The sequence below is a fragment of the Coregonus clupeaformis genome, chromosome 5 (genome assembly GCF_020615455.1).
Source record: "Coregonus clupeaformis isolate EN_2021a chromosome 5, ASM2061545v1, whole genome shotgun sequence".
NCBI lineage: Eukaryota > Metazoa > Chordata > Actinopteri > Salmoniformes > Salmonidae > Coregonus > Coregonus clupeaformis.
In genome coordinates this window covers 28,410,588-28,436,953 of record NC_059196.1, presented here as the reverse complement: position 1 = coordinate 28,436,953, position 26,366 = coordinate 28,410,588, and the positions used below count along the sequence as shown (strand labels likewise).

At 46.7% G+C, this 26,366-nt stretch overlaps 1 protein-coding gene across 1 annotated transcript in view; it reads left to right on the top strand.

Annotated features, from left to right (window-relative positions):
• The window catches only part of inppl1a (inositol polyphosphate phosphatase-like 1a), a 58,972-nt gene that overhangs the window by 27,889 nt on the left and 4,717 nt on the right, over positions 1 to 26,366 (top strand). Inside the window, exons 8-21 of the mRNA XM_041876681.2 lie at positions 3,716 to 3,808; positions 5,472 to 5,622; positions 8,533 to 8,639; positions 12,700 to 12,802; positions 13,091 to 13,287; positions 13,707 to 13,824; positions 13,924 to 14,020; positions 14,242 to 14,380; positions 14,607 to 14,706; positions 14,875 to 14,963; positions 16,331 to 16,412; positions 16,555 to 16,644; positions 16,745 to 16,858; positions 17,114 to 17,290. Of these exons, the coding sequence (XP_041732615.1) occupies positions 3,716 to 3,808; positions 5,472 to 5,622; positions 8,533 to 8,639; positions 12,700 to 12,802; positions 13,091 to 13,287; positions 13,707 to 13,824; positions 13,924 to 14,020; positions 14,242 to 14,380; positions 14,607 to 14,706; positions 14,875 to 14,963; positions 16,331 to 16,412; positions 16,555 to 16,644; positions 16,745 to 16,858; positions 17,114 to 17,290 (1,657 nt within the window). The remainder of the gene's footprint in view (positions 1 to 3,715; positions 3,809 to 5,471; positions 5,623 to 8,532; positions 8,640 to 12,699; positions 12,803 to 13,090; positions 13,288 to 13,706; positions 13,825 to 13,923; positions 14,021 to 14,241; positions 14,381 to 14,606; positions 14,707 to 14,874; positions 14,964 to 16,330; positions 16,413 to 16,554; positions 16,645 to 16,744; positions 16,859 to 17,113; positions 17,291 to 26,366) is intronic.

Here is a 26,366-nt window from a genome sequence, read left to right as displayed (position 1 = left end):
GTCTGGGCCCCAGAGCTCAAGCTATGCAAGGAGGGGGAGGGAGAATATGGGAGGGGGAGGGAGAAGATGGGAGGGGGAGGGAGAAGATGGGAGGGGAGGGAGAAGATGGGAGGGGGAGGGAGAAGATGGGAGAGGGAGGGAGAAGATGGGAGAGGGAGGGAGAAGATGGGAGGGGGGAGGGAGAAGATGGGAGGGGAGGGAGAAGATGGGAGGGGGAGGGAGAAGATGGGAGAGGGAGGGAGAAGATGGGAGAGGGAGGGGGGAGGGAGAAGATGGGAGAGGGAGGGAGAAGATGGGAGAGGGAGGGGAGGGAGAAATGGGAGGGGGAGGGAGAATATGGGAGGGGGGGAGGGAGAAGATGGGAGGGGGAGGGAGAATATGGGAGGGGGGAGGGAGAAGATGGGAGAGGAGGGAGAAGATGGGAGAGGGAGGGGGAGGGAGAAGATGGGAGAGGGAGGGAGAAGATGGGAGAGGGAGGGAGAAGATGGGAGAGGGAGGGAGAAGATGGGAGGGGGAGGGAGAAGATGGGAGAGGGAGGGAGAAGATGGGAGGGGGGAGGGAGAAGATGGGAGGGGGAGGGAGAAGATGGGAGAGGGAGGGGGAGGGAGGAGATGGGAGGGGAGGGAGAAGATGGGAGGGAGGGGGAGGGAGAACATGGGAGGGGGAGGGAGAACATGGGAGAGGGAGGGGGGATGGGAATGGGAGGGAGAAGATGGGAGGGAGAAGATGGGGGAGGGAGAAGATGGGAGAGGGAAGGGGAGGGGGAGGGAGAAGATGGGAGGGAGGAGATGGGAGAGGGAGGGGGAGGGAGAACATGGGAGGGGGAGGGAGAAGATGGGAGAGGGAGGGAGAAGATGGGAGAAGGAGGGGGGAGGGAGAAGATGGGAGGGAGAAGATGGGAGAGGGAGGGGGGAGGGAGGGAGGGAGAAGATGGGACAGGGAGGGAGAAGATGGGAGGGGGGAGGGAGAAGATGGGAGGGGGGAGGGAGAAGATGGGAGGGGGAGGGGGGAGAAGATGGGAAGGAGGAGATGGGAGAGGGAGGGGAGGGAGAAGATGGGAGAGGGAGGGAGAAAATGGGAGAGGGAGGGGGGAGGGAGAACATGGGAGGGAGGAGATGGGAGAGGGAGGGGGAGGGAGAAGATGGGAGGGGGAGGGAGAAGATGGGAGAAGATGGGAGGGGGAGAGAAAATGGGAGGGAGGAGATGGGAGAGGGAGGGGGAGGGAGAACATGGGAAGGGGAGGGAGAAGATGGGAGAGGGAGGGAGAAGATGGGAGGGAGGAGATGGGAGAGGGAGGGGGAGGGAGAACATGGGAGAAGATGGGAGAGGGAGGGAGAAGATGGGAGAGGGAGGGGGAGGAAGAAGATGGGAGGGGGAGGGAGAAGATGGGAGGGGGAGGGAGAAGATGGGAGGGGGAGGGAGAACATGGGAGGGGGAGGGAGAACATGGGAGGGGGAGGGAGAAAATGGGAGGGGGAGGGAGAAGATTGGAGAGGGAGGGGAGGACTGAAGAGAGGGAAGAAGTATCAGTGACATCACAACCAGGAAGTCAGGAAAGCAGTAGAAATGTTTCTAATTACACACCTTATACTGGTTGTTCAGGTTTCTAATTAGACACCTTATACTGGTTGTTCAGGTTTGTAATTACACACCTTATACTGGTTGTTCAGGTTTCTAATTACACACCTTATATTGAGTGAGTTTGAGTTTATTTTTACAGGGACAGTGCACATTAATCAACGTTTCAGTAAAAGTGCCGGTTTTAGCCAGCCGGCTAATTTTCAACCGCAGTCCCTGGGCAGGTTATTAAAAACAATTACAATATAGACAATAACAACATAGAACAAGACATAGCATACAGACATAGCAACATAGGACAAGCAAGACATAGCATACAGACAGAGCAACATAGAACAAAAAAGCAGCAAGACAAAATTCATAAAAGCAACAAAGTGTTTCCACACCTCACAAGTTACAGACAACAGACATGGAAAGCGGCAACACACAGCTAGGGACCATGTTCACAAATCTGATTGACCTTTAGCCATGTCTTCAAGCATTTTGTGAAAGTGTGATATGTGGTGCAGTTGTGTGTGTCTGATGGCAGTGTATTCCAGACATGGGAAGCTCTCACAGAAAAAGCGGATTTACTAAAGGTGCTTTTCCTTAGGGGAACTACACAGTCACCTCTCATGGCAGACCTTGTGGATCTGCTGCCATATGTTTGGGTTTTCTGTTTAACAAAAATACTGAGTGGAGGGGGGAGCCAAGCCATTTAGGATCTTGAATACAAGACATGCATCGGTGTATTGCACAAGATTTTCCCAACTCAGGAGCTCATGCTTTCTAAGGATGTGACAGTGATGATGGCTATTGGGCTTCCTATCAAGCACTTTGAGAGCCTGTTTGTAGACAGACTGAATAGGTCTTACTGTTGTACAGCAAGCTTGGGGCCCAACTAGTCAAGCAGTATGTTAAGTGGGGGAGTATCATAGATTTGAAGTACAGTTTTGCTACCTCTGTAGTCAAACAATTTCGTATAAATCGGAAATTAGCTAGGTTGAATTTGGTTATTTGAATTACCTTTTTCACATGCTTTTTAAAAGAGAGGTTGGAATCAAGTATGATGCCAAGGTACTTAAAATCAGATACCCCCTGGAGCTTCTCCCCTGACACATAGACTTCTGGCTCAGTAGCATCTGTTGCCCTCTTTGTGAAGAACATGCAAACAGTTTTTTTCACATTGAGATGCAAACACGAGTCACTGAGCCACTTAGTAACCTGGACCATTACAGTAGTGAGTTCTTGTGCAGCTTGTTGTTTGCTCTTTGCATGCACATATATCACTGTATCATCTGCATACATTTGAACTTCAGACCCAGCACAGACAGAAGGCAGATCATTAATGTACAGGCTGAACAGGAGGGGCCCCAGTATTGACCCTTGGGGCACACCCACATCATAGCTAAGAGTGGGCGATAGCTCATTGCTCACTCTGACACACTGAGTTCTGCCTTCAAGGTATGATTTCATCCATCTCAAGGCATCGGGGGAAAAGTTGAACTTGGACAATTTTGTGATGAGAATCTCATGGTTAACAGTATCAAAAGCCTTCCTTAGGTCCAGAAACACAGCCCCAACAACGCCCCCTTTGTCCATCTTGGACTTCACATTTTCAGAAAAAAGCAGTTGGCCATTTCTGTGGAGTGTTTCGCTCTGAAGCCAAACTGCATGGAATGTAATGTGAAGGGGCTGTTGTTGAGGTGGGCAATCAGTTGTTCTGCTACACACTTTTCAACAACCTTTGACACCACAGGTAGTATACTAATGGGCCTGTAGTTACTCACGTCAGCAGGGTCGCCTGATTTAAAGATGGCCGTTATTATGGCCGACTTCCATACCCTTGGAAACACCCCGAGACCAATAGATGTGTTGGTGACCTTAGTAATGGGGCCAATGAGTGACTCTTTGTAGTTTTTAAGAAAGGTAGAGTCCATCCCAAACACATCTTTGGCTTTAGAGTTCTTTAGTGAGCTAATCACCTTGTCTACCTTTGACTCAGAAACCTCCCTTATGATGAAGACAGGTTGAGCATCATTTACTGGTTGTTCAGGTTTCTAATTACACACCTTATACTGGTGGTTCAGGTTTCTTAACCCTGTAGCTAATGTAACCCCCCGGTCCGTCTCTCTTTCCCTCTCTCTGTCCCTCTCTAGGCTCTGAAGGCTGTGCAGGATATGAGTTGGTCCACTCTCTCCTCTCCTCCTCTCACACGCCACAGCAAAACCATCCCCGTACAGGCCTTTGAGGTACATGCACACACACACACACTTTGAGATATACCCCTCCCCCTCCCCTGTCCCATTCGTCCACAGGCTGACCAATCAGTGGGTGTGGCTCGGAATTCCTAGATTCTCCAGGAAGTGGTGTTATGCCCTGGGAGCCAGTCAGATAAATGAACAGTTCTGTCTGTTCTGTGACATCATGGATGTCATGGCTGTGGTCCTACCTCCCTCTCTCAGGATGTGATGGTTAGATGACTGATGTGACCAGAGTGTAGATACTAGAGCCCTCAACGCTGTGCTCAGTGCAGCTGATAACTACTGAGTGGGTGTGATGGAAGGATAATCACTATCAGTAACCAGGAAGTGGACACCTCAGCTAGCTAGCGCTCTAGAGATGTAAACGCAATGGCTGCCTGTGGTCATGGTCCATTTCAATTCACTATGTTCAGGACATAGGCATTTGAATTCCGTTTCAGGAATTGAAAATGGAAACCTTCCGTAATTAACTGAATTTAAATGGAACTCTTTATAAACACGCACTCTAGCTGAGTTGACCAATGAGCTTGCTGAACGTGATCCAAACTCAATAGGTTACCATGTTTAATCACTCTACACCCAGATTAACATCACTGGATGTGTTACGTGTTTATGAAGTTAGAAACAGCTGGATTTGAGAATCTGAACGTCCATTGGTCATAGCTCATATGGAGCTGAACATTGATTGACTCAATGATTGGTTTTCCACTCCCAGCCATGAAATCCACTCTGAGAGACAGTGGCCGTGTTCGAGAGCATCAAATCCGTGATGCATTGTGGGTAAATTGTGATTTACTGACTGATCTATAAACAACAATCAGTAGTTATTTATGATAAAAGGTGATTTGTAGTCGCCTGCACTGTCGGTTGTGATGTCTAGCACGCCCAATAGCTATATCTCTGTCTGACCACACTAGACTGGGGAGGCAGCAGACACAGATTAACAATCAGTCACCTCCACTCCCCTGTGTGGTTTATACAGTGGTTGAGGGGATACGTCAGATGGTTTCACATCCACTGTGTGCGTGTGTGTGTGTGCGTGCGTGTGCATGCATGTGTGTGTGTGCTTCATGACCTCCTTTCTAGACACTTCCTGTTTGCAGGAGAAGAAGTGTGTTGTGCTGATGGGTGAGATGTGGGGGGGGCTGGGGTGTTCCTCATAAAACCGCTATGTCAGATTCACCGCAGACAGAGCAACAGCTGTATCAAACCTCCATCTAGACAGAGCTATACTGTAACTGTACTGACCTAATAATAATAATAATCTGTGACGTTGATGTATTTTATTGTTATATTTGTTATATGTATCGTTATATTTATTGTTTTATTGATACTAAAAGATCTAGGATACATTCCACTGAGAACCCAGATTAGATTGTTTTCATGGAATGCTTGGTGCCAACATGGAGGATAGTATAGTGAACTTGTGGCGCTGACTGTGCATCGACCCACTGACTCCCCCTGGTGGTGACACCGGTAGTATTAAAGCTCTTATTTCACACTGAAGAAGCTGTAGTTTATTATGTGGATAAAGAATTCTGGTTTTGTCCTGTCTGTCTCTGTGTCTGTCTGTGTGTGTGTGTGTGTCTGTCTGTCCGCCCGTCTGTCTGTTTGTAACCCCTCTGTCCCTTCTGTCTGTCTGTCCCTCCAGGTGAAGTTGGATGTGAACCTGGCAGACCTGACTAAGATAGGGAAGAGTCAGAAGCACAGTCTGTCTGTGGACGTGGAGGGAGGGAGGCTAGTGGTGATGAAGAGGTTGAAGGATAACCAGGAGGACTGGAACACCTTCACACACCACAGGAGTGAGGACACACAGTCACACACACACACACCACAAGAGTGAGGACACACAGTCACAGACACACACACACACCACAAGAGTGAGGACACACAGTCACAGACACACACACACACCACAAGAGTGAGGACACACAGTCATAGACACACACTACAAGAGTGAGGACACACAGACACACACACACACCACAAGAGTGAGGACACACAGACACACACTACAAGAGTGAGGACACACAGTCACAGACACACACACACACACCACAAGAGTGAGGACACACAGTCATAGACACACACTACAAGAGTGAGGACACACAGTCATAGACACACACCACAAGAGTGAGGACACACAGACACACACACACACACACACACCACAAGAGTGAGGACACACAGACACACACACACACCACAAGAGTGAGGACACACAGTCACAGACACACACTACAAGAGTGAGGACACACAGTCACAGACACACACACACACACACCACAAGAGTGAGGACACACATACACACACACACACACCACAAGAGTGAGGACACACAGACACACACACACACACACCACAAGAGTGAGGACACACAGTTACAGACACACACCACATGAGTGAGGACACACAGACACACACACACACACCACAAGAGTGAGGACACACAGTCACAGACACACACACACACCACAAGAGTGAGGACACACAAACACAGACACACACTACAAGAGTGAGGACACACAGTCTCAGACACACACCACAAGAGTGAGGACACACAGACACACACACACACACACACCACAAGAGTGAGGACACACAGTCACAGACACACACTACAATAGTGAGGACACACAGTCACAGACACACACCACAAGAGTGATGACACACAGTCACAGACACACACTACAAGAGTGAGGACACACACACACACACCACAAGAGTGAGGACACACAGTCACAGACACACACCACAAGAGTGAGGACACACAGTCACACACACACACACACACCACAAGAGTGAGGACACACAGTCACAGACACACACCACAAGAGTGATGACACACAGTCACAGACACACACTACAAGAGTGAGGACACACACACACACACCACAAGAGTGAGGACACACAGTCACAGACACACACCACAAGAGTGAGGACACACAGTCACACACACACACACACACCACAAGAGTGAGGACACACAGACACACACACACACACACACCACAAGAGTGAGGACACACAGTCACAGACACACACTACAATAGTGAGGACACACAGTCACAGACACACACACACACACACACCACAAGAGTGAGGACACACAGTCACAGACACACACTACAAGAGTGAGGACACACACACACACACCACAAGAGTGAGGACACACAGTCACAGACACACACTACAAGAGTGAGGACACACAGTCACAGACACACACACACACTACAAGAGTGAGGACACACAGACACACACACACACCACAAGAGTGAGGACACACAGTCACACACACACACACCACAAGAGTGAGGACACACAGACACACACACACACACACCACAAGAGTGAGGACACACAGTCACAGACACACACTACAAGAGTGAGGACACAGTCACAGACACACACACACACCACAAGAGTGAGGACACACAGTCATAGACACACACTACAAGAGTGAGGAAACAGTCATAGACACACACTACAAGAGTGAGGACACACAGACACACACACACACCACAAGAGTGAGGACACACAGTCACAGACACACACTACAAGAGTGAGGACACACAGTCACAGACACACACACACACACACCACAAGAGTGAGGACACACAGACACACACACACACCACAAGAGTGAGGACACACAGTCACAGACACACACACACACCACAAGAGTGAGGACACACAAACACACACACACACCACAAGAGTGAGGACACACAGACACACACACACACCACAAGAGTGAGGACACACAGTCACAGACACACACTACAAGAGTGAGGACACACAGTCACAGACACACACCACAAGAGTGAGGACACACAGACACACACACACACACACACACCACAAGAGTGAGGACACACAGTCACAGACACCCACTACAATAGTGAGGACACACAGTCACAGACACACACCACAAGAGTGATGACACACAGTCACAGACACACACTACAAGAGTGAGGACACACACACACACTACAAGAGTGAGGACACACAGACACACACACACACCACAAGAGTGAGGACACACAGTCACAGACGCACACACACACCACAAGAGTGAGGACACACAGACACACACACACACCACAAGAGTGAGGACACACAGACACACACACACACACCACAAGAGTGAGGACACACAGTCACAGACACACACACCACAAGAGTGAGGACACACAGTCACAGACACACACACACCACAAGAGTGAGGACACACAGTCACACACACACACCACAAGAGTGAGGACAGTCACAGACACAAACACACCACAAGAGTGAGGACACACAGTCACAGACACACACCACAAGAGTGAGGACACACAGTCACAGACACACACACACACACCACAAGAGTGAGGACACAGTCACACACACACACCACAAGAGTGAGGACACACAGTCACAGACACACACACACACACCACAAGAGTGAGGACACAGTCACACACATACACACCACAAGAGTGAGGACAGTCACAGACACACACACACACCACAAGAGTGAGGACAGTCACAGACACACACACACCACAAGAGTGAGGACACAGACACACACACCACAAGAGTGAGGACACACAGACAGACACACACACACGACTAAAGTTAGGACACACAGTCACGCACACGACTAAAGTGAGGAGACACACACTCCTTCTCTCACACTCGTTCTTTCTCTTCCTGTTTCTGTCCCTCAGTCCGTCAGCTGATAAAGTCTCAGCGTGTTCAGAACAAGCTGGGCATCGTGTTTGAGAAGGAAAAGGAGAAGAGCCAGAGGAAAGACTTCATCTTCACCAGCGCTAAGGTACGCACACTAGGAAGCATGCATATACAGTGGGGAAAAAAAGTATTTAGTCAGCCACCAATTGTGCAAGTTCTCCCACTTAAAAAGATGAGAGAGGCCTGTAATTTTCATCATAGGTACACGTCAACTATGACAGACAAATTGAGATGTTTTTTCTCCAGAAAATCACATTGTAGGATTTTTTATGAATTTATTTGCAAATTATGGTGGAAAATAAGTATTTGGTCACCTACAAACAAGCAAGATTTCTGGCTCTCACAGACCTGTAACTTCTTCTTTAAGAGGCTCCTCTGTCCTCCACTCGTTACCTGTATTAATGGCACCTGTTTGAACTTGTTATCAGTATAAAAGACACCTGTCCACAACCTCAAACAGTCACACTCCAAACTCCACTATGGCCAAGACCAAAGAGCTGACAAAGGACACCAGAAACAAAATTGTAGACCTGCACCAGGCTGGGAAGACTGAATCTGCAATAGGTAAGCAGCTAGGTTTGAAGAAATCAACTGTGGGAGCAATTATTAGGAAATGGAAGACATACAAGACCACTGATAATCTCCCTCGATCTGGGGCTCCACGCAAGATCTCACCCCGTGGGGTCAAAATGATCACAAGAACGGTGAGCAAAAATCCCAGAACCACACGGTGGGACCTAGTGAATGACCTGCAGAGAGCTGGGACCAAAGTAACAAAACCTACCATCAGTAACACACTATGCCGCCAGGGACTCAAATCCTGCAGTGCCAGACGTGTCCCCCTGCTTAAGCCAGTACATGTCCAGGCCCGTCTGAAGTTTGCTAGAGTGCATTTGGATGATCCAGAAGAGGATTGGGAGAATGTCATATGGTCAGATGAAACCAAAATATAACTTTTTGGTAAAAACTCAACTCGTCGTGTTTGGAGGACAAAGAATGCTGAGTTGCATCCAAAGAACACCATACCTACTGTGAAGCATGGGGGTGGAAACATCATGCTTTGGGGCTGTTTTTCTGCAAAGGGACCAGGACGACTGATCCGTGTAAAGGAAAGAATGAATGGGGCCATGTATCGTGAGATTTTGAGTGAAAACCTCCTTCCAACAGCAAGGGCATTGAAGATGAAACGTGGCTGGGTCTTTCAGCATGACAATGATCCCAAACACACCGCCCGGGCAACGAAGGAGTGGCTTCGTAAGAAGCATTTCAAGGTCCTGGAGTGGCCTAGCCAGTCTCCAGGTCTCAACCCCATAGAAAATCTTTGAGGGAGTTGAAAGTCCGTGTTGCCCAGCGACAGCCCCAAAACATCACTGGTCTAGAGGAGATCTGCATGGAGGAATGGGCCAAAATACCAGCAACAGTGTGTGAAAACCTTGTGAAGACTTACAGAAAACGTTTGACCTGTGTCATTGCCAACAAAGGGTATATAACAAAGTATTGAGAAACTTTTGTTATTGACCAAATACTTATTTTCCACCATAATTTGCAAATAAATTCATAAAAAATCCTACAATGTGATTTTCTTGATTTTTTTTCTCATTTTGTCTGTCATAGTTGACGTGTACCTATGATGAAAATTACAGGCCTCTCTCATCTTTTTAAGTGGGAGAACTTGCACAATTGGTGGCTGACTAAATACTTTTTTCCCCCACTGTATACTGTATATTCTAGTAAATGTTTGTTTGCAGATTCACACTATGGTTTATCTATCTCGCACACACACATTGTACTAAAGGCTGTGAAGAAATAAACACTTTGGCTGTGAATCAAGCCATTAAATGTCTATTAGCCCCATGTTGCATCCTACACAGAGCTGTACTGTGTGAATCCTCATCTTCATTAAAGCGTCAATCAGCAGTTGAAACAATAACCAAGCGCCCTACCCGCCACTGTTTCGCTGAAAGCTGAGGATAGAGAAATATAACCACTCTAAAATTCATAGACAGAGCTATGGATGCAAGGACTGACCATCCATGATATCAGAATTAGTTTTTTTGTAATTTTTACCCCCTTTTTCTCCACAATTAGTGTGATTACGATCTTGTCTCATCGCTGCAACTCCCCAACGGGCTCGGGAGAGACGAAGGTCGAGTCATGCGTCCTCCGAAACATGACCCGCCAAGCCGCGCTTCTTAACACCCGCTCGCTTAACCCAGATGCGCCAATGTGTCGGAGGAAACACCGTTCAACTGATGACCGAAGTCAGCCTGCAGGCGCCAGGCCCGCCACAAGGAGTCGCTAGAGCGCGATGAGCCAAGGAAAGCCCTCCCGGCTAAACCCGGACGACGCTGGGCCAATTGTGTGCCGCCCTATGGGACTCCCGGTCACGGCCGATTGTGTGCCGCCCTATGGGACTCCCGGTCACGGCCGATTGTGTGCCGCCCTATGGGACTCCCGGTCACGGCCGATTGTGTGCCGCCCTATGGGACTCCCGGTCACGGCCGATTGTGTGCCGCCCTATGGGACTCCCGGTCACGGCCGATTGTGTGCCGCCCTATGGGACTCCCGGTCACGGTCGATTGTGTGCCGCCCTATGGGACTCCCGGTCACGGCCGATTGTGTGCCGCCCTATGGGACTCCCCGGTCACGGCCGATTGTGTGCCGCCCTATGGGACTCCCGGTCACGGCCGATGTGTGCCGCCCTATGGGACTCCCGGTCACGGCCCGATTGTGTGCCGCCCTATGGGACTCCCGGTCACGGCCGATTGTGTGCCGCCCTATGGGACTCCCGGTCACGGCCGATTGTGTGCCGCCCTATGGGACTCCCGGTCACGGCCGATTGTGTGCCGCCCTATGGGACTCCCGGTCACGGCCGATTGTGTGCCGCCCTATGGGACTCCCGGTCACGGCCGATTGTGTGCCGCCCTATGGGACTCCCGGTCACGGCCGATTGTGACTCAGGCTGTAGTGACGCCGCAACACTGCGATGCAGTGCCTTAGACCGCTGCGCCACTCGGGAGGCCCAAAATGAGTTCTGACCATGTTGAGGCTGTACATAATTTGTTTACAAACATTGGAGTAAAACAAGCTTATATTTGGGGTTCTGATGGGGAACGACAGTTGAACTAAGCTGCTGAAGCAAATAAGTTACATTCTTCAAGAAACAATGGATAAATATCATTAGTTTAGTCCAAACATGGATGTAGCTACTGCAGATTACCCCTTTAAACCCAAACGAAGTCCACCTGTCTGTGCCTTGATCAGCACCTGGGAGCGAACACATTAAGCAATAGGACAATTCCACAGTAACAAAGTGATGCTGAACAAAGTGATGCCAAACAAGAACCAATGATTGCAAAGTTAAACAAACCATACAACTCTATGCACAAGGACTACATTTAACAACTTCCACTGAAAAATAAAAACACATTTTCTTGAACAGAGGAGATGCAAAGCCCGGTAACAGAATTCCAGTTTGTGCTGTTGGTGCCATCATTCTGTTACCAAATTTTGCATCTGCACTGTTCTTCAAGTAAATGTGTTTTCAGCATCACTCTTATCGTGGAATTGCCCAATACCAAACCTAAGAATATAGAGTCCACCACGTCCTCCATTACACACTGTGGCAGACCAGGGGATTTGATCAAGATGTTTACACAGATCAGACACAAGTATGATACCTCAATTTCAAGGTGTTTATTTAAACCAATAAAGAAAAAGAAAAGAAACAGGTCTCCTCTTCCGGGTCACCGCCTTCTGGGCTCCGGGGAACACTGTCTCCTCTGGGGTAGAACACAGAGCCCCTCGGTTCTATCAGACCGTGAGGACGTCTGTCCAGTAGCAACCTCTCACTACCTCCAACCCTCCCGTGTGGTGCCCTCCTGGCAGCTTTATGGGCCCTGTACGGCTGGTGAGCAATCAGCCCCTTGATTACTCACCAGCCTCAATCAGCCCCAATTAGTCATGGCCAGAGGACCCGTCGAGACCTGGCACGTCCAGAAGAGGGAGACACCGCCACGTGATGTAGACTCCGTCTGTCACCAGGCCTCGATGAGTCTCCCCCTGGTGGCTTGTCCGCGGTACACCACAACACACACACACACACACACACTCTCACACTAACTGTACACTGTGCGTGTTGTCAGAAGCGGGAGGCTTTTTGTCAGCTGCTGCAGCTGATGAAGAACAAACATTCCAACCAGGACGAGCCAGACATGATCTCCATCTTCATAGGGACCTGGAACATGGGTGAGCACACACACACACACACACACACACACACACAATACATGCTAAAGATCACCTTAAAATAAAATAAAAATGAAGAGAATATTCCATTAGGTCTAGAAGTCATCTCAACCGTAGACCAATTTTGATGTCTGGAAAACTCTGACAAACATTGATTGTGGAGTGAACTATCGCTTGAATTGTCTAATTGTCGTGTGTGTGTGTGTGTGTGTGTGTGTGTGTGTGTGTGTGTGTGTGTGTGTGTGTGTGTGTGTGTGTGTGTGTGTGTGTGTGTGTGTGTGTGTGTAGGCTCTGTGCCCTCCCCCAAGGCGGTGGGTTCCTGGCTGTTGTGTCGGGGGCTGGGGAAGACGCTGGATGAGATGACTGTAACCATTCCTCATGACCTCTACGTGTTCGGAACGCAGGAGAACTCTGTGTGTGACCGTGAGTGGGTCGACTCACTCCGCACCGCACTCAAAGAACACACAGAGCTGGATTACAAACCGGTGAGAGAGAGAGGGAGGCGGAATGGGGCTCTGGTCAATAGTAATCCACTACATGGGGAATAAGGTGTTGTTAGGGATTGTCCCGTTGGGGAATAAGGTATTGTTAGGGATTGTTCCGTTGGGGAATAAGATGTTGTTAGGGATTGTCCCGTTGGGGAATAAGATGTTGTTAGGGATTGTCCCGTTGGGGAATAAGATGTTGTTAGGGATTGTCCCGTTGGGGAATAAGATGTTGTTAGGGATTGTCCTGTTGAGGAATAAGATGTTGTTAGGGATTGTCCCGTTGAGGAATAAGGTGTTGTTAGGGATTGTCCCGTTAGTCTAAATTAGCCTGATCTGAGAAGCGGCGTGGCAGAATGGTTGGGTTTACTCCTGAGGTTAACTTCAATGTTATGCTGTTTTGCTCTCCTGGGTTCTAGATTGCAGTCCAGACTCTGTGGAACATTAAGATAGCGGTGCTGGTGAAACCAGAACATGAGAACCGCATCAGTCATGTGGGAGTGTCCAGTGTTAAAACGGGCATTGCTAATACGCTGGGTAAGACCGCTCTCTCTCACACCAACACACACACACACACACACAGTTACAAACAATTCACTATATTCATGCTGTATGTTTGTCCTTTCTTGTTGCTAGGTAACAAAGGGGCAGTGGGCGTGTCTTTCATGTTTAATGGAACTTCCTTCGGCTTTGTGAACTGTCACCTGACATCAGGCAACGAAAAGATTGGCAGGTACGCACACACACACACTCCTCTTCTGCAATCAAATGTAAAATTATATCATTGGGTAATGTATCATTATGTGAAGTTTGACAGGACTCCATATTTGCACCAAACTCGCCCTATGGCCATAAGTGGTGTACTTAACAGGGGATAGGGTACTATTTGAGATGCAGCCCTTGCCTTAAACTGCTCACCACCCTTCCCCTTCAACCCTCCCCTGACCCCTGCAGGAGGAACCAGAACTACCTGGATATCCTGCGGCTGCTCTCTCTAGGAGATAAACAACTGAGCTCCTTTGACATCTCTTTACGCTTCACACACCTCTTCTGGTTGGGAGACCTCAACTACAGGCTGGACATGGACATACAGGTACCCTGACACACACACACACACACACACACACACAGAGTGACACATGCACACACACACAAACGCACACACGTAAACCCATGCACAAACACACACGCATGGACGCACACACACACACACGGCGACACATGAACACACAGACACACAAACACAGAGACAGCTGCACACACACACATGGACCATTGCACACCCTCTCTCTCTCTCTCTCTCTCTCTCTCTCTCTCAGGAGATCCTGAACTACATCAACAGGAAAGAGTTTGATCCTCTGCTGAAGGTGGACCAGCTCAACCTGGAGAGAGAGAAGAACAAGGTGTTCCTGCGCTTCGGTCAGTCACATACACACACACACACACACACACACACACACACACACACACACACACACACACACACACACTCCTTCCCCTCATTCGCTATGCACTCTACTGTATTCTGTGAAAGACTTTGTTGAAAGTCCTTTGTTGTAATGTGTGTTTGTGTATACTCTGTTACAGCGGAGGAGGAGATATCGTACCCACCCACCTATCGTTATGAACGCGGCTCTAGGGACACATACGTGTGGCAGAAACAGAAGGCCACAGGGGTACGTACACACGTACTCCCTTTTTGGGGAGTAAACATTTATTCCCATACAAAATCCTATTTTCCCAAACCCTAACTCCTTGAAGTGGCAATCAGCAGTAGAAACCATAAAGCGTATTCCCCGCCCCTGTTTCGGTAAAAAGCTGAGGGATGGGGCTGGAGAAATGTAACCACTCTCAAATTCATAGACGGAGCTATGGATGCAAGGACTGACCATCCATGATATCATAATTATAGTTTTAACCATGTTTTGAGGCTATATAGTGTTTGTTTACGTGTACTTTGTTTACAAACATTGGAGTAAAACAAGCTTATATTTTGGGTTCTGAGGGGTACGACATTTGAACTATGCTCATGAGGCATTTATAAGTTATTCTTCAAGAATCAATGGTTACATATCAATAAAGTCCAAAAATGGATGTAGCAACTTCTGATTGCCCCTTTAAGCCTAAAATAGCATTTTAACAAATTCAGGACATAAAAAAAGTCCTGACTTTTCAAAAATGGTCTTGTTTTCTTACCTTGTCAGGACATTGTGGTGACTTGTTAGGACATTGTGGTGACTCGTCAGGACATTGTGGTGACTCGTCAGGACATTGTGGTGACTCGTCAGGACATTGTGGTGACTCGTCAGGACATTGTGGTGACTCGTCAGGACATTGGGGTGACTCGTCAGGACATTGGGGTGACTCGTCAGGACATTGGGATGACTCGTCAGGACATTGTGGTGACTCGTCAGGACATTGTGGTGACTCGTCAGGACATTGGGTTGACTCATCAGGACATTTTGGTGACTCGTCAGGACATTGTGGTGACTTGTTTGTCAGGACATTGTGGTGACTTGTTTGTCAGGACATTGTGGTGACTTGTTTGTCAGGACATTGTAGTGACTTGTTTGTCAGGACATAGTGGTGACTTGTCAAGACATTGTGGTGACTTGTCAGGACATTGTGGTGACTTGTCAGGACATTGTGGTCCTGATAAGGTGAGAAACATACACAAATACACTCCGGCTCAGATGGAGAGATCTCTGTTCACTCACATCTCTTCTTCCTCCTTCTCTCTCGCTCCCCTCTCCCTCCCTCCCTCCCTCCCTCCCTCCCTCCCTCCCTCCCTCCCTCCCTCCCTCCCTCTCTCTCTCTCTCTCCCTCCCACCCTCCCTCTGTCTCTCTCTCTCTCTCCCTCCCACTCTCTCTCCCTGTCTCTCTCGCCCTCCCTCCCTCTCGCTCTGTCGCCCCTCCCTCTCTCTCCCTCCCACTCTCTCTCTCTCCCTCCCACTCTCTCCATCTCTCTCTCGGTCTCTCCCTCTCTCTCTCTCCCTCTCCCTCTCTCTCTCTCCCTCTCCCTCCCTCTCTCTCCATCCCTCAGATGAGGACTAATGTCCCCTCTTGGTGTGACAGGATCCTGTGGAAGTCTTACCCTGAGACTCACATTGTTTGTAACTCCTATGGTGAGACCCTGCATCTTCAACAACTCTGTGCAGCTATTTACTGTATTACAATATTGAACACCTGACGTTCTGTTTCAGTTACCTTATACCCCTAGTGCTGGCGTTTAGCACATAATGTGATGAAATCATGTTTCCCTCTCAGGCTGTACAGATGACATGGTGACAAGTGACCACTCCCCAGTGTTTGGTACGTTTGAGGTGGGGGTCACCTCGCAGTTCGTCTCCAAGAAAGGTACGGCCACTCGCTATGACAACCACATAAGGGTTTTTTAATCAGCTCACTATAACCCAAGGGTTTTTAACATTGTACCTCTCCCCGACCCTCTCTCCAGGTCTGCCTAAGTCCTCTGAGCAGGCTTATATAGAGTTTGAGAATATTGAGGCCATAGTGAAGACGGCCAGCAGAACCAAGTTCTTCATCGAGTTCTGCTCTACCTGCCTGGAGGGTGAGACACACACACACAAACACACACACAGCTACACAAACACACACACACACCTACACAAACACACACACACCTACACAAACACACACACACACCTACACAAACACACACACACAGCTACACAAACACACACACACACCTACACAAACACACACACACACCTACACACACAAAGTTCTACTCTAGAGACTTAATTACATATTTCCACTCTCTCTCTCTCCTTCTCTCGCTCTGTCCCTCTCCCTCTCTCCGTAGAGTTTAAGAAGAGTTATGAGAATGACAGTCAGAGCAGTGACAATGTCAACTTCCTGCGTTTGGGATGGTCCAATAAGCAGCTGACCACGCTGAAGCCCCTCCTCTCTGATATAGAATACCTCCAGGACCAACACCTGCTGCTCACTGTCAAATCACTGGATGGATACGAGTCCTATGGTACCACTGGCTGTGTGTGTGTGTGTTTGTTTGTGTTCTGTCTGCAAGTGTGTGTGTGTGTGTTTGTTTGTGTTCTGTCTGCAAGTGTGTGTGTGTTGCAGGGTTTTCGTTAGGAAAATGTGGCGTCTGACATTTACCGGACCCATATGCATTGTGGGTGCGTAACCTGATTAGGGCGTCCACCCACGGTGCTCAGAATGACAGAAATCACATTTACTGTATATTATGGTAATTCATATTAACAGAACATGCAACTCGAGGATGCAACAGCGTGCTTCTTACCGAATTCCGATGCGCACTTTAAAGATGTTGGAAGAACAGTCCACATTTACTTTTCCTCAGCCAAAAAGACGAGTAACGAACAGCCAAAAAACTAGTGTATGTCAATCTACTATCCCCATAGTATAAAAGTTCACCGACTTCTATTGGTTAGCTTGTCGTTCTGTGCGAGAAAGAAATAGCCTATTCCAAACAGACTCTGGGACAGTTGTGGGACGATAGATCCCAAATTCATACAACCAGTAGGTCTCGGCTACATCCCAATGCTCTTTTTAAAGCATTGAGGCTGATGCAACAGATCAGCACGTTTCGCTTGATAAATTATCTATTCACATTATAAGCGCAGCAAGGCTACAGATGTCAGATCTTAACTTGATCAGTATTTGGTTGCGAAAGAATTTTCCTGATGTATCAGGAAATTCAAATGAGCCTTGTGATTGGCTAAAAAATGAGCAGTTCTCTTTCTCTCCATGCGGAGGCAGTCGAGTCATTGGGATCAGGGCTCGTTATTTTTAAATAAAGTTGTCTCTCGCTCGCTCAAACGCTATAGACCCAGGTCCTATTACTGCCACATTCAAATGGACAGACATGTATCTGAAATGCAGCCTACCGGCCCTTCTGTCACAAATAATGCAATCTCCCGATTGACTTGATGTAGTAACACATTTTAAATATGGACAGTCCAGGGTTATTTTGCCGCCGATCTTGATAAGAAATGACCATACCAGTAAATAGTAAACAGAAATAATAATAACAGTACAGCAACATTAGTTTCCATTCATACAAAGTGTTGGATACATTTCCACGGTAGATTGGCCATGGAACGGTAAGTCCCCACCCCCACAAAAAAAAAAAAAAAATATATATATATATATATATATATATATATATATATATATACAGTGGGGAGAACAAGTATTTGATACACTGCCGATTTTGCAGGTTTTCCTACTTACAAAGCATGTAGAGGTCATAGGTACACAAAGCATTTGATCATAGGTACACTTCAACTGTGAGAGACGGAATCTAAAACAAAAATCCAGAAAATCACATTGTATGATTTTTAAGTAATTAATTTGCATTTTATTGCATTACATAAGTATTTGATCACCTACCAACCAGTAAGAATTCCGGCTCTCACAGACCTGTTAGTTTTTCTTTAAGAAGCCCTCCTGTTCTCCACTCATTACCTGTATTAACTGCACCTGTTTGAACTCGTTACCTGTATAAAAGACACCTGTCCACACACTCAATCAAACAGACTCCAACCTCTCCACAATGGCCAAGACCAGAGAGCTGTGTAAGGACATCAGGGATAAAATTGTAGACCTGCACAAGGCTGGGATGGGCTACAGGACAATAGGCAAGCAGCTTGGTGAGAAGGCAACAACTGTTGGCGCAATTATTAGAAAATGGAAGAAGTTCAAGATGACGGTCAATCACCCTCGGTCTTGGGCTCCATGCAAGATCTCACCTCGTGGGGCATCAATGATCATCAGGAAGGTGAGGGATCAGCCCAGAACTACACGGCAGGACCTGGTCAATGACCTGAAGAGAGCTGGGACCACAGTCTCAAAGAAAGCCATTAGTAACACACTACGCCGTCATGGATTAAAATCCTGCAGCGCACGCAAGGTCCCCCTGCTCAAGCCAGCGCATGTCCAGGCCCGTCTGAAGTTTGCCAATGACCATCTGGATGATCCAGAGGAGGAATGGGAGAAGGTCATGTGGTCTGATGAGACAAAAAATATAGCTTTTTGGTCTAAACTCCACTCGCTGTGTTTGGAGGAAGAAGAAGGATGAGTACAACCCCAAGAACACCATTCCAACCGTGAAGCATGGAGGTGGAAACATCATTCTTTGGGGATGCTTTTCTGCAAAGGGGACAGGACGACTGCACCGTATTGAGGGGAGGATGGATGGGGCCATGTATCGCGAGATCTTGGCCAACAACCTCCTTCCCTCAGTAAGAGCATTGAAGATGGGTCGTGACTGGGTCTTCCAGCATGACAACGACCCGAAACACACAGCCAGGGCAACTAAGGAGTGGCTTCGTAAGAAGCATCTCAAGGTCCTGGAGTGGCCTAGCCAGTCTCCAGACCTGAACCCAATAGAAAATATTTGGAGGGAGCTGAAAGTCCAAATTGCCCAGCGACAGCCCTGAAACCTGAAGGATCTGGAGAAGGTCTGTATGGAGGAGTGGGCCAAAATCCCTGCTGCAGTGTGTGCAAACCTGGTCAAGACCTACAGGAAACGTATGATCTCTGTAATTGCAAACAAAGGTTTCTGTACCAAATATTAAGTTCTGCTTTTCTGATGTATCAAATACTTATGTCATGCAATAAAATGCAAATTAATTACTTAAAAATCATACAATGTGATTTTCTGGATTTTTGTTTTAGATTCCATCTCTCACAGTTGAAGTGTACCTATAATAAAAATTACAGACCTCTACATGCTTTGTAAGTAGGAAAACCTGCAAAATCGGCAGTGTAAGATGGCGTAGCAGTGCGGTCGTGGTTTTTTTCTGTGTCCTAGTGTAAATAGCCAGTTTCTTTTTTTGTTGTTGTCTATTTTGTATATATTTCTCAATTTTTACTTTTCATTCTTTAACTAAATATACTTTCCTGCAACCCGCCTCACCCAACGTGGAAAGGATTCTATTATTTCTTTATAACTTTCATCAAGAACCTTAAGCTGAAACTAGTCTAGCTGCAACTGAATGGCTACTTGCTATTAGCCACCGTTAGCGTCTTCACCATTGTCCGTGGCCTACACTATCCACCAGCCAGCTCTAGCTCTAGCCTGGACAATTTGTCGGCCAGTCTGCACAGCGTGCTATCGACCCAGAGCATATCGGACTTTCTGCCGGAATCACTGGACCCTAGCGCCGGATCATCGCAACCAGCTAGCTGCAACCTGTTGTTGGCTAATTACCATTGCCCCATAGCAAGCACCAGTTAGCCTTGAGCTAGCCTCAGGCCCATCTCCCGGCTATCTACCTCTCTGTCAACCGGACGGGACCTCCTAGTGTTGACACTGAGCCCCGCCGATCCATCACGACTGGTTTGCCGACGAAATCGTCTGATGTGGTTTCAACAGGCTTCCCGTTGCGACGACCACGAAGATCCATCTGCTAGCCCCGGCCCGCTAGCACACGCAAACTACAACTGTGCTTCCTGCTAGCTGTGCTGAAGCACCAATTTGAACTGCTCTCGGACTCACATATTGCTGTTCACTGGACCTTATGATCACTCAGCTGCACAGCTGATGCCTGCTGGACTGTTCCTTTACACGGTACCCTGTCCTGTTTATTCTGTTTAGCCTCAGCCCAAACTTTATCGCTATTACCAGTTGTTGTCTTAGCTCTCTCTAATAACACCTGTGATTGCTTTATGCCTCTCTCCCATGTCAATATGCCTTGCCTATTGCTGTTTGGGTTAGTTCTTATTATACAATTTCACTGTAGAACCCCAAGTCCCTCTCAAACTGCCTCAAATAGTTCCTTTGTTCCACCCCCCATACACGCCGAGACCGGCTCAATCGGGTGCCTCCAGTGATGCTATCTCTTTCATTGTTACCCAACGCTTAGGTTTACCTCAACTGTACTCATATCCTTCCATATCCTTTTCTGTACATAATGCCCTGAATCTTTTCTACAACGCCCGGAAATCTGCCCCCTTTATTCTCTGTACCCAACGCACTAGAAGACCAGTTCTTAAAGCCTTTAGTCATATCCTTATTCTACTCCTCCTCTGTTCCTCTGGTGATGTAGAGGCGAACCCAGGCCCTGCAGCCCCCAGTATCACTCCTACTCCCCAGAAGCTATCATTTGTTGACTTCTGTAACTGTAAAAGCCTTGGTTTTCTGCACGTAAATATCAGAAGCCTCCTTCCTAAGTTTGAGTTTTTCACTGCGTTAGCACACTCCGCCAACCCTGATGTTCTAGCAGTGTCTGAATCCTGGCTTAGGAAGGCCACCAAAAATTCTGAAATTTCCATCCCCAACTATAACATTTTCCGTCTAGATAGAACTGCCAAAGGGGGTGGAGTTGCAATCTACTGTAGAGATAGCCTGCAGAGCTCTATCATACTATCCAGGTCTGTGCCCAAACAGTTTGAGCTTCTACTTATACAAAAAACTGGCCATTATTTTATTAGAAAAATGTAGTGCCTTAGACCACTGCGCCACTCGGGAGGCCCCCGAAAAGACAAGTTTTGACAAAAGCTGTATCCCTTCTAGACAAAACCGAAGTTACCCTCAATCCCCCTTCTCTTCCAAACCTCTCCTTTCCACTTTGAAGGGTCTTTTATTTTCTTAGCTGGCCCATTCTCCTCCCCTTCGGTTGTGCCACTACAAGCTGTAAATAAAAACAAAAACAAAAAAGTTGATTTAGTATATGGCACAAAAAGCTTACTGAGATGATACACTGACTGTATGACAGAGGTGCTTATAGACCTTGTCATAAAAACAGAATGACATTTAGACACACACACACACACACACAGAGAGAGAGTGAGAGAGAGCAATGTGTGGGAGGATGCTAACTAGCTTAGCCAGTTTATCTATTGGCAACCTAATGTGATAACTAGTTAGCTATTGCCACACACATCTGATTAATCTGTTCACTCTTTATGCCAATGACAAGGTGGCTAGTTGGCCAACAAACAGAGATTATATGGGGAGGTAAAAACCTCTGTCCGATTCTGAGTTAGCCAAAGCTAGCTAACTAGTAACTAGCTAGAAAGTTAGCTATCTAGCCATTTGATTTACAGCAAATTATATCTTAGAAATACTTATCTTACTCCAGAAATATATAATATTACAAAGGCAGAAGGTAATTAAAGTGCAACTTAACTCTGATTGAGTCTGGCTGAGAACCCAAGAACAAAAAACCCCTCAGGAGTGAAGTGTGCTTCACTTCAAGAGCCTGGTGGAGATATAACTGGGTTTGACTGAGAACTTTGAGAGCCGATGGGCTTAAAGAGTTTTGATGACAAGCTATTTTGAATACATTTAATTGGTCAAGGGGTTGTGAAATGTTCATACAGACGTAAAGAGGAACCAATAGTATCGATTCATGTAAAGAATAAACACCAAATCTGATTAGGAGGTTTTCATCCGACAGCGAGGATATAATAATATAAATCTATGTAACTGAAGTGATTTGGTCAAATCTAACAGAGTACGTTACGTACTTCAGAAATTAGTACAAGTACAGCCCACAGAGAAACTAGAACAGTACTAGTTCCTCCAGACAATCCGGCCCACAGAGAGTAACTAGAACAGTACTAGTTCCTCTAGACAGTACAGCCCACAGAGAGTAACTAGAACAGTACTAGTTCCTCCAGACAGTCCAGCCCACAGAGAGTAACTAGAACAGTACTAGTTCCTCTAGACAGTACAGCCCACAGAGAGTAACTAGAACAGTACTAGTTCCTCCAGACAGTACAGCCCACAGAGAGTAACTAGAACAGTACTAGTTCATCCAGACAGTCCAGCCCACAGAGAGTAACTAGAACAGTGCTAGTTCCTCCAGACAGTACAGCCCACGGAGAGTAACTAGAACAGTACTAGTTCCTCCAGACAGTACAGCCCACAGAGAGTAACTAGAACAGGACTAGTTCCTCTAGACAGTCCAGCCCACAGAGAGTAACTAGAACAGGACTAGTTCCTCCAGACAGTCCAGCCCACAGAGAGTAACTAGAACAGGACTAGTTCCTCCAGACAGTCCAGCCCACAGAGAGTAACTAGAACAGTACTAGTTCCTCCAGACAGTACAGCCCACAGAGAGTAACTAGAACAGTACTAGTTCCTCTAGACAGTACAGCCCACAGAGAGTAACTAGAACAGTACTAGTTCCTCTAGACAGTACAGCCCACAGAGAGTAACTAGAACAGTACTAGTTCCTCTAGACAGTACAGCCCACAGAGAGTAACTAGAACAGTACTAGTTCCTCTAGACAGTACAGCCCACAGAGAGTAACTAGAACAGTACTAGTTCCTCTAGACAGTACAGCCCACAGAGAGTAACTAGAACAGTACTAGTTCCTCTAGACAGTACAGCCCACAGAGAGTAACTAGAACAGTACTAGTTCCTCTAGACCAGGTCTCAATGGTCGGAGGGCCGAAACACTTCTACTACGGTAGTAATTGCACTCACCTGGTTTTCAGGTCTGAATAGCCCCTGATTAGAAGGAGAGGATGAAAAACAGAGGTGTTTCGGCCCTCCAGGACCAGGATTGAAGAACCCTGCTCTAGACAGTACAGCCCACAGAGAGTAACTAGAACAGTACTAGTTCCTCTAGACAGTACAGCCCACAGAGAGTAACTAGAACAGTACTAGTTCCTCCAGACAGTCCAGCCCACAGAGAGTAACTAGAACAGTACTAGATCCTCCAAAAATTCAAAGGTGAGTAGTGGGCCAGATTCTAACCCATGCCTACTCTGGCATGTTTGTGCGGTTGTCAGCAGCTGTACCCGCTGGAATACACAGGCGCTGAGATAAACATGAATTGATTTTGCCTAATGCTTGCCTTGAACATATACCAAAACGGTAACACTTTCCTTGACATCAAGCGTCATAACATGTTATGACACGGTCATAACCATGTCATAGTATGTGATAACCGCAGAAATAACTTGTCATAATATGGGCATAACACTGTCATGACCCATATATTTACACCTGTTGTGACATATATTGCCTTATTTTATGGCTGGTTATTACATCTACATAAGCATGTCAAAACCCACGTTTATTTTAAAATATATATATCTGCAAAGACATTTCTTTTTGTTTTAAAGTTTGTTTCTTAAATCCTTTGTTGTTGTTGTAATGAATTATTTACAGTCATATTTTTATCATCATATTTTAAAGAACTTGTAGAAAATATACTTTATGACACTGTCAAGAAGCATTATGACCATCCTGTGTCACTTTACTTGGACTAAGAAAATAAACTTGATGACACTGTCAAGAAGCATTATGACCATGAGAATCATGTAAGCCAGATAGGCCTATAACATACAGTACCAGTCAAAAGTTTGGACACACCTACTCATTCAATGGTTTTTCTTTATTTGTACTATTTTCTACATTGTAGAATAATAGTGAAGACATCAAAACTATGAAATAACACATATGGAATCATATAGTAACCAAAAAAGTGTTAAACAAATCAAAATATATTTTATATTTGAGATTCTTCAAAGTAGCCACCCTTTGCCTCGATGACAGCTTTGCACTCTCTTGGCATTCTCTCAACCAGCTTCATGAGGTAGTCACCTGGAATGCATTTCAATTAACAGGTGTGCCTTGTTAAAAGTTAATTTGGGGAATTTCTTTCCTTAATGCGTTTGAGCCAATCAGTTGTGTTCTGACAAGGTAGGGTTGGTATACAGAAGATAGCCCTATTTGGTAAAAGACCAAGTCCATATTATGGCAAGAACAGCTCAAATAAGCAAAGAGAAACAACAGTCCATCATTACTTTAAGATCATTCAATCCTGAATTTTCAAGAACTTTGAAAGTTTCTTCAAGTGCAGTCGCAAAAACCATGAAGCGCTATGATGAGACTGGCTCTCATGAGGACCGCCACAGGAAAGGAAGACCCAGAGTTACCTCTGCTGCAGAGGATACATTTATTAGGGTTAACTGCACCTCAGATTGCAGGCCAAATAAATGCTTCACAGAGTTCAAGTAACAGACACATCTCAACATCAACTGTTCAGAGGAGACTGCGTGAATCAGGCCTTCATGGTCGAATTGCTGCAAAGGAACCACTACTAAAGGAAACCAATAAGAAGAACAGACTTGCTTGGGCCAAGAAACATGAGCAATGGACATTAGACCGGTGGAAGTCTGTCCTTTGGTCTGATGTGAGATATTTGGTTCCAACCGCTGTGTCTTTGTGAGACGCAGAGTAGGGGAACGGATGATTTCTGCATGTGTGGTTCCCACCGTGAAGCATGGAGGAGGAGGTGTGATGGTGTGAGGGTGCTTTGATGGTGACACTGTCTGTGATGTATGTAGAATTCAAGGTACAGTTAACCAGCATGGCTACCACAGCATTCTGTAGCGATATCTGGTTTGCGCTTAGTGGGACTATCATTTGTTTTTCAACAGGACAATGACCCAAAACACACCTCCAGGCTGTGTAAGGGCTATTTGACCATGGAGAGTGATGGAGTGCTGCATCAGATGACCTGGCCTCCACAATCACCTGACTCAACCCAATTGAGATGGTTTGGGATGAGCAGCCAACAAGTGCTCAGAATATGTGGGAACTCCTTCAAGACTGTTGGAAAAGCATTCATCATGAAGCTGGTTGAGAGAATGCCAAGAGTGTGCAAAGCTGTCATCAAGGCAAAGGGTGGCTATTTGAAGAATCTTAAATATAAAATATATTTTGATTTGTTTAACACTTTTTTGGTTACTACATGATTCCATATGTGTTATTTCCATAGTTTTGATGTCTTCACTATTATTCTACAATGTAGAAAATAGTAAAAATAAAGCAAAACCCTTGAATGAGTAGGTGTGTCCAAACTTTTGACTGGTACTGTACATACCCTTATGTCAGTCATCAGTCAAAAAGAGAGTGTCTTGTCCTGCTCCTGCATTCATCCCAGTCATCAGCAACAGAGCATTGGGGTAGGTGCATTTCTGACATCAATGTGTGCGTAATTGCAATGATAATTTAATATGGTCAATTTCAGATACTGTTGACAAGTAGGCTATGGTGTAATGGAATGTTTTGCCTTGTGTGGTAGGTTTTGTGGGTTTTGACACTCTTA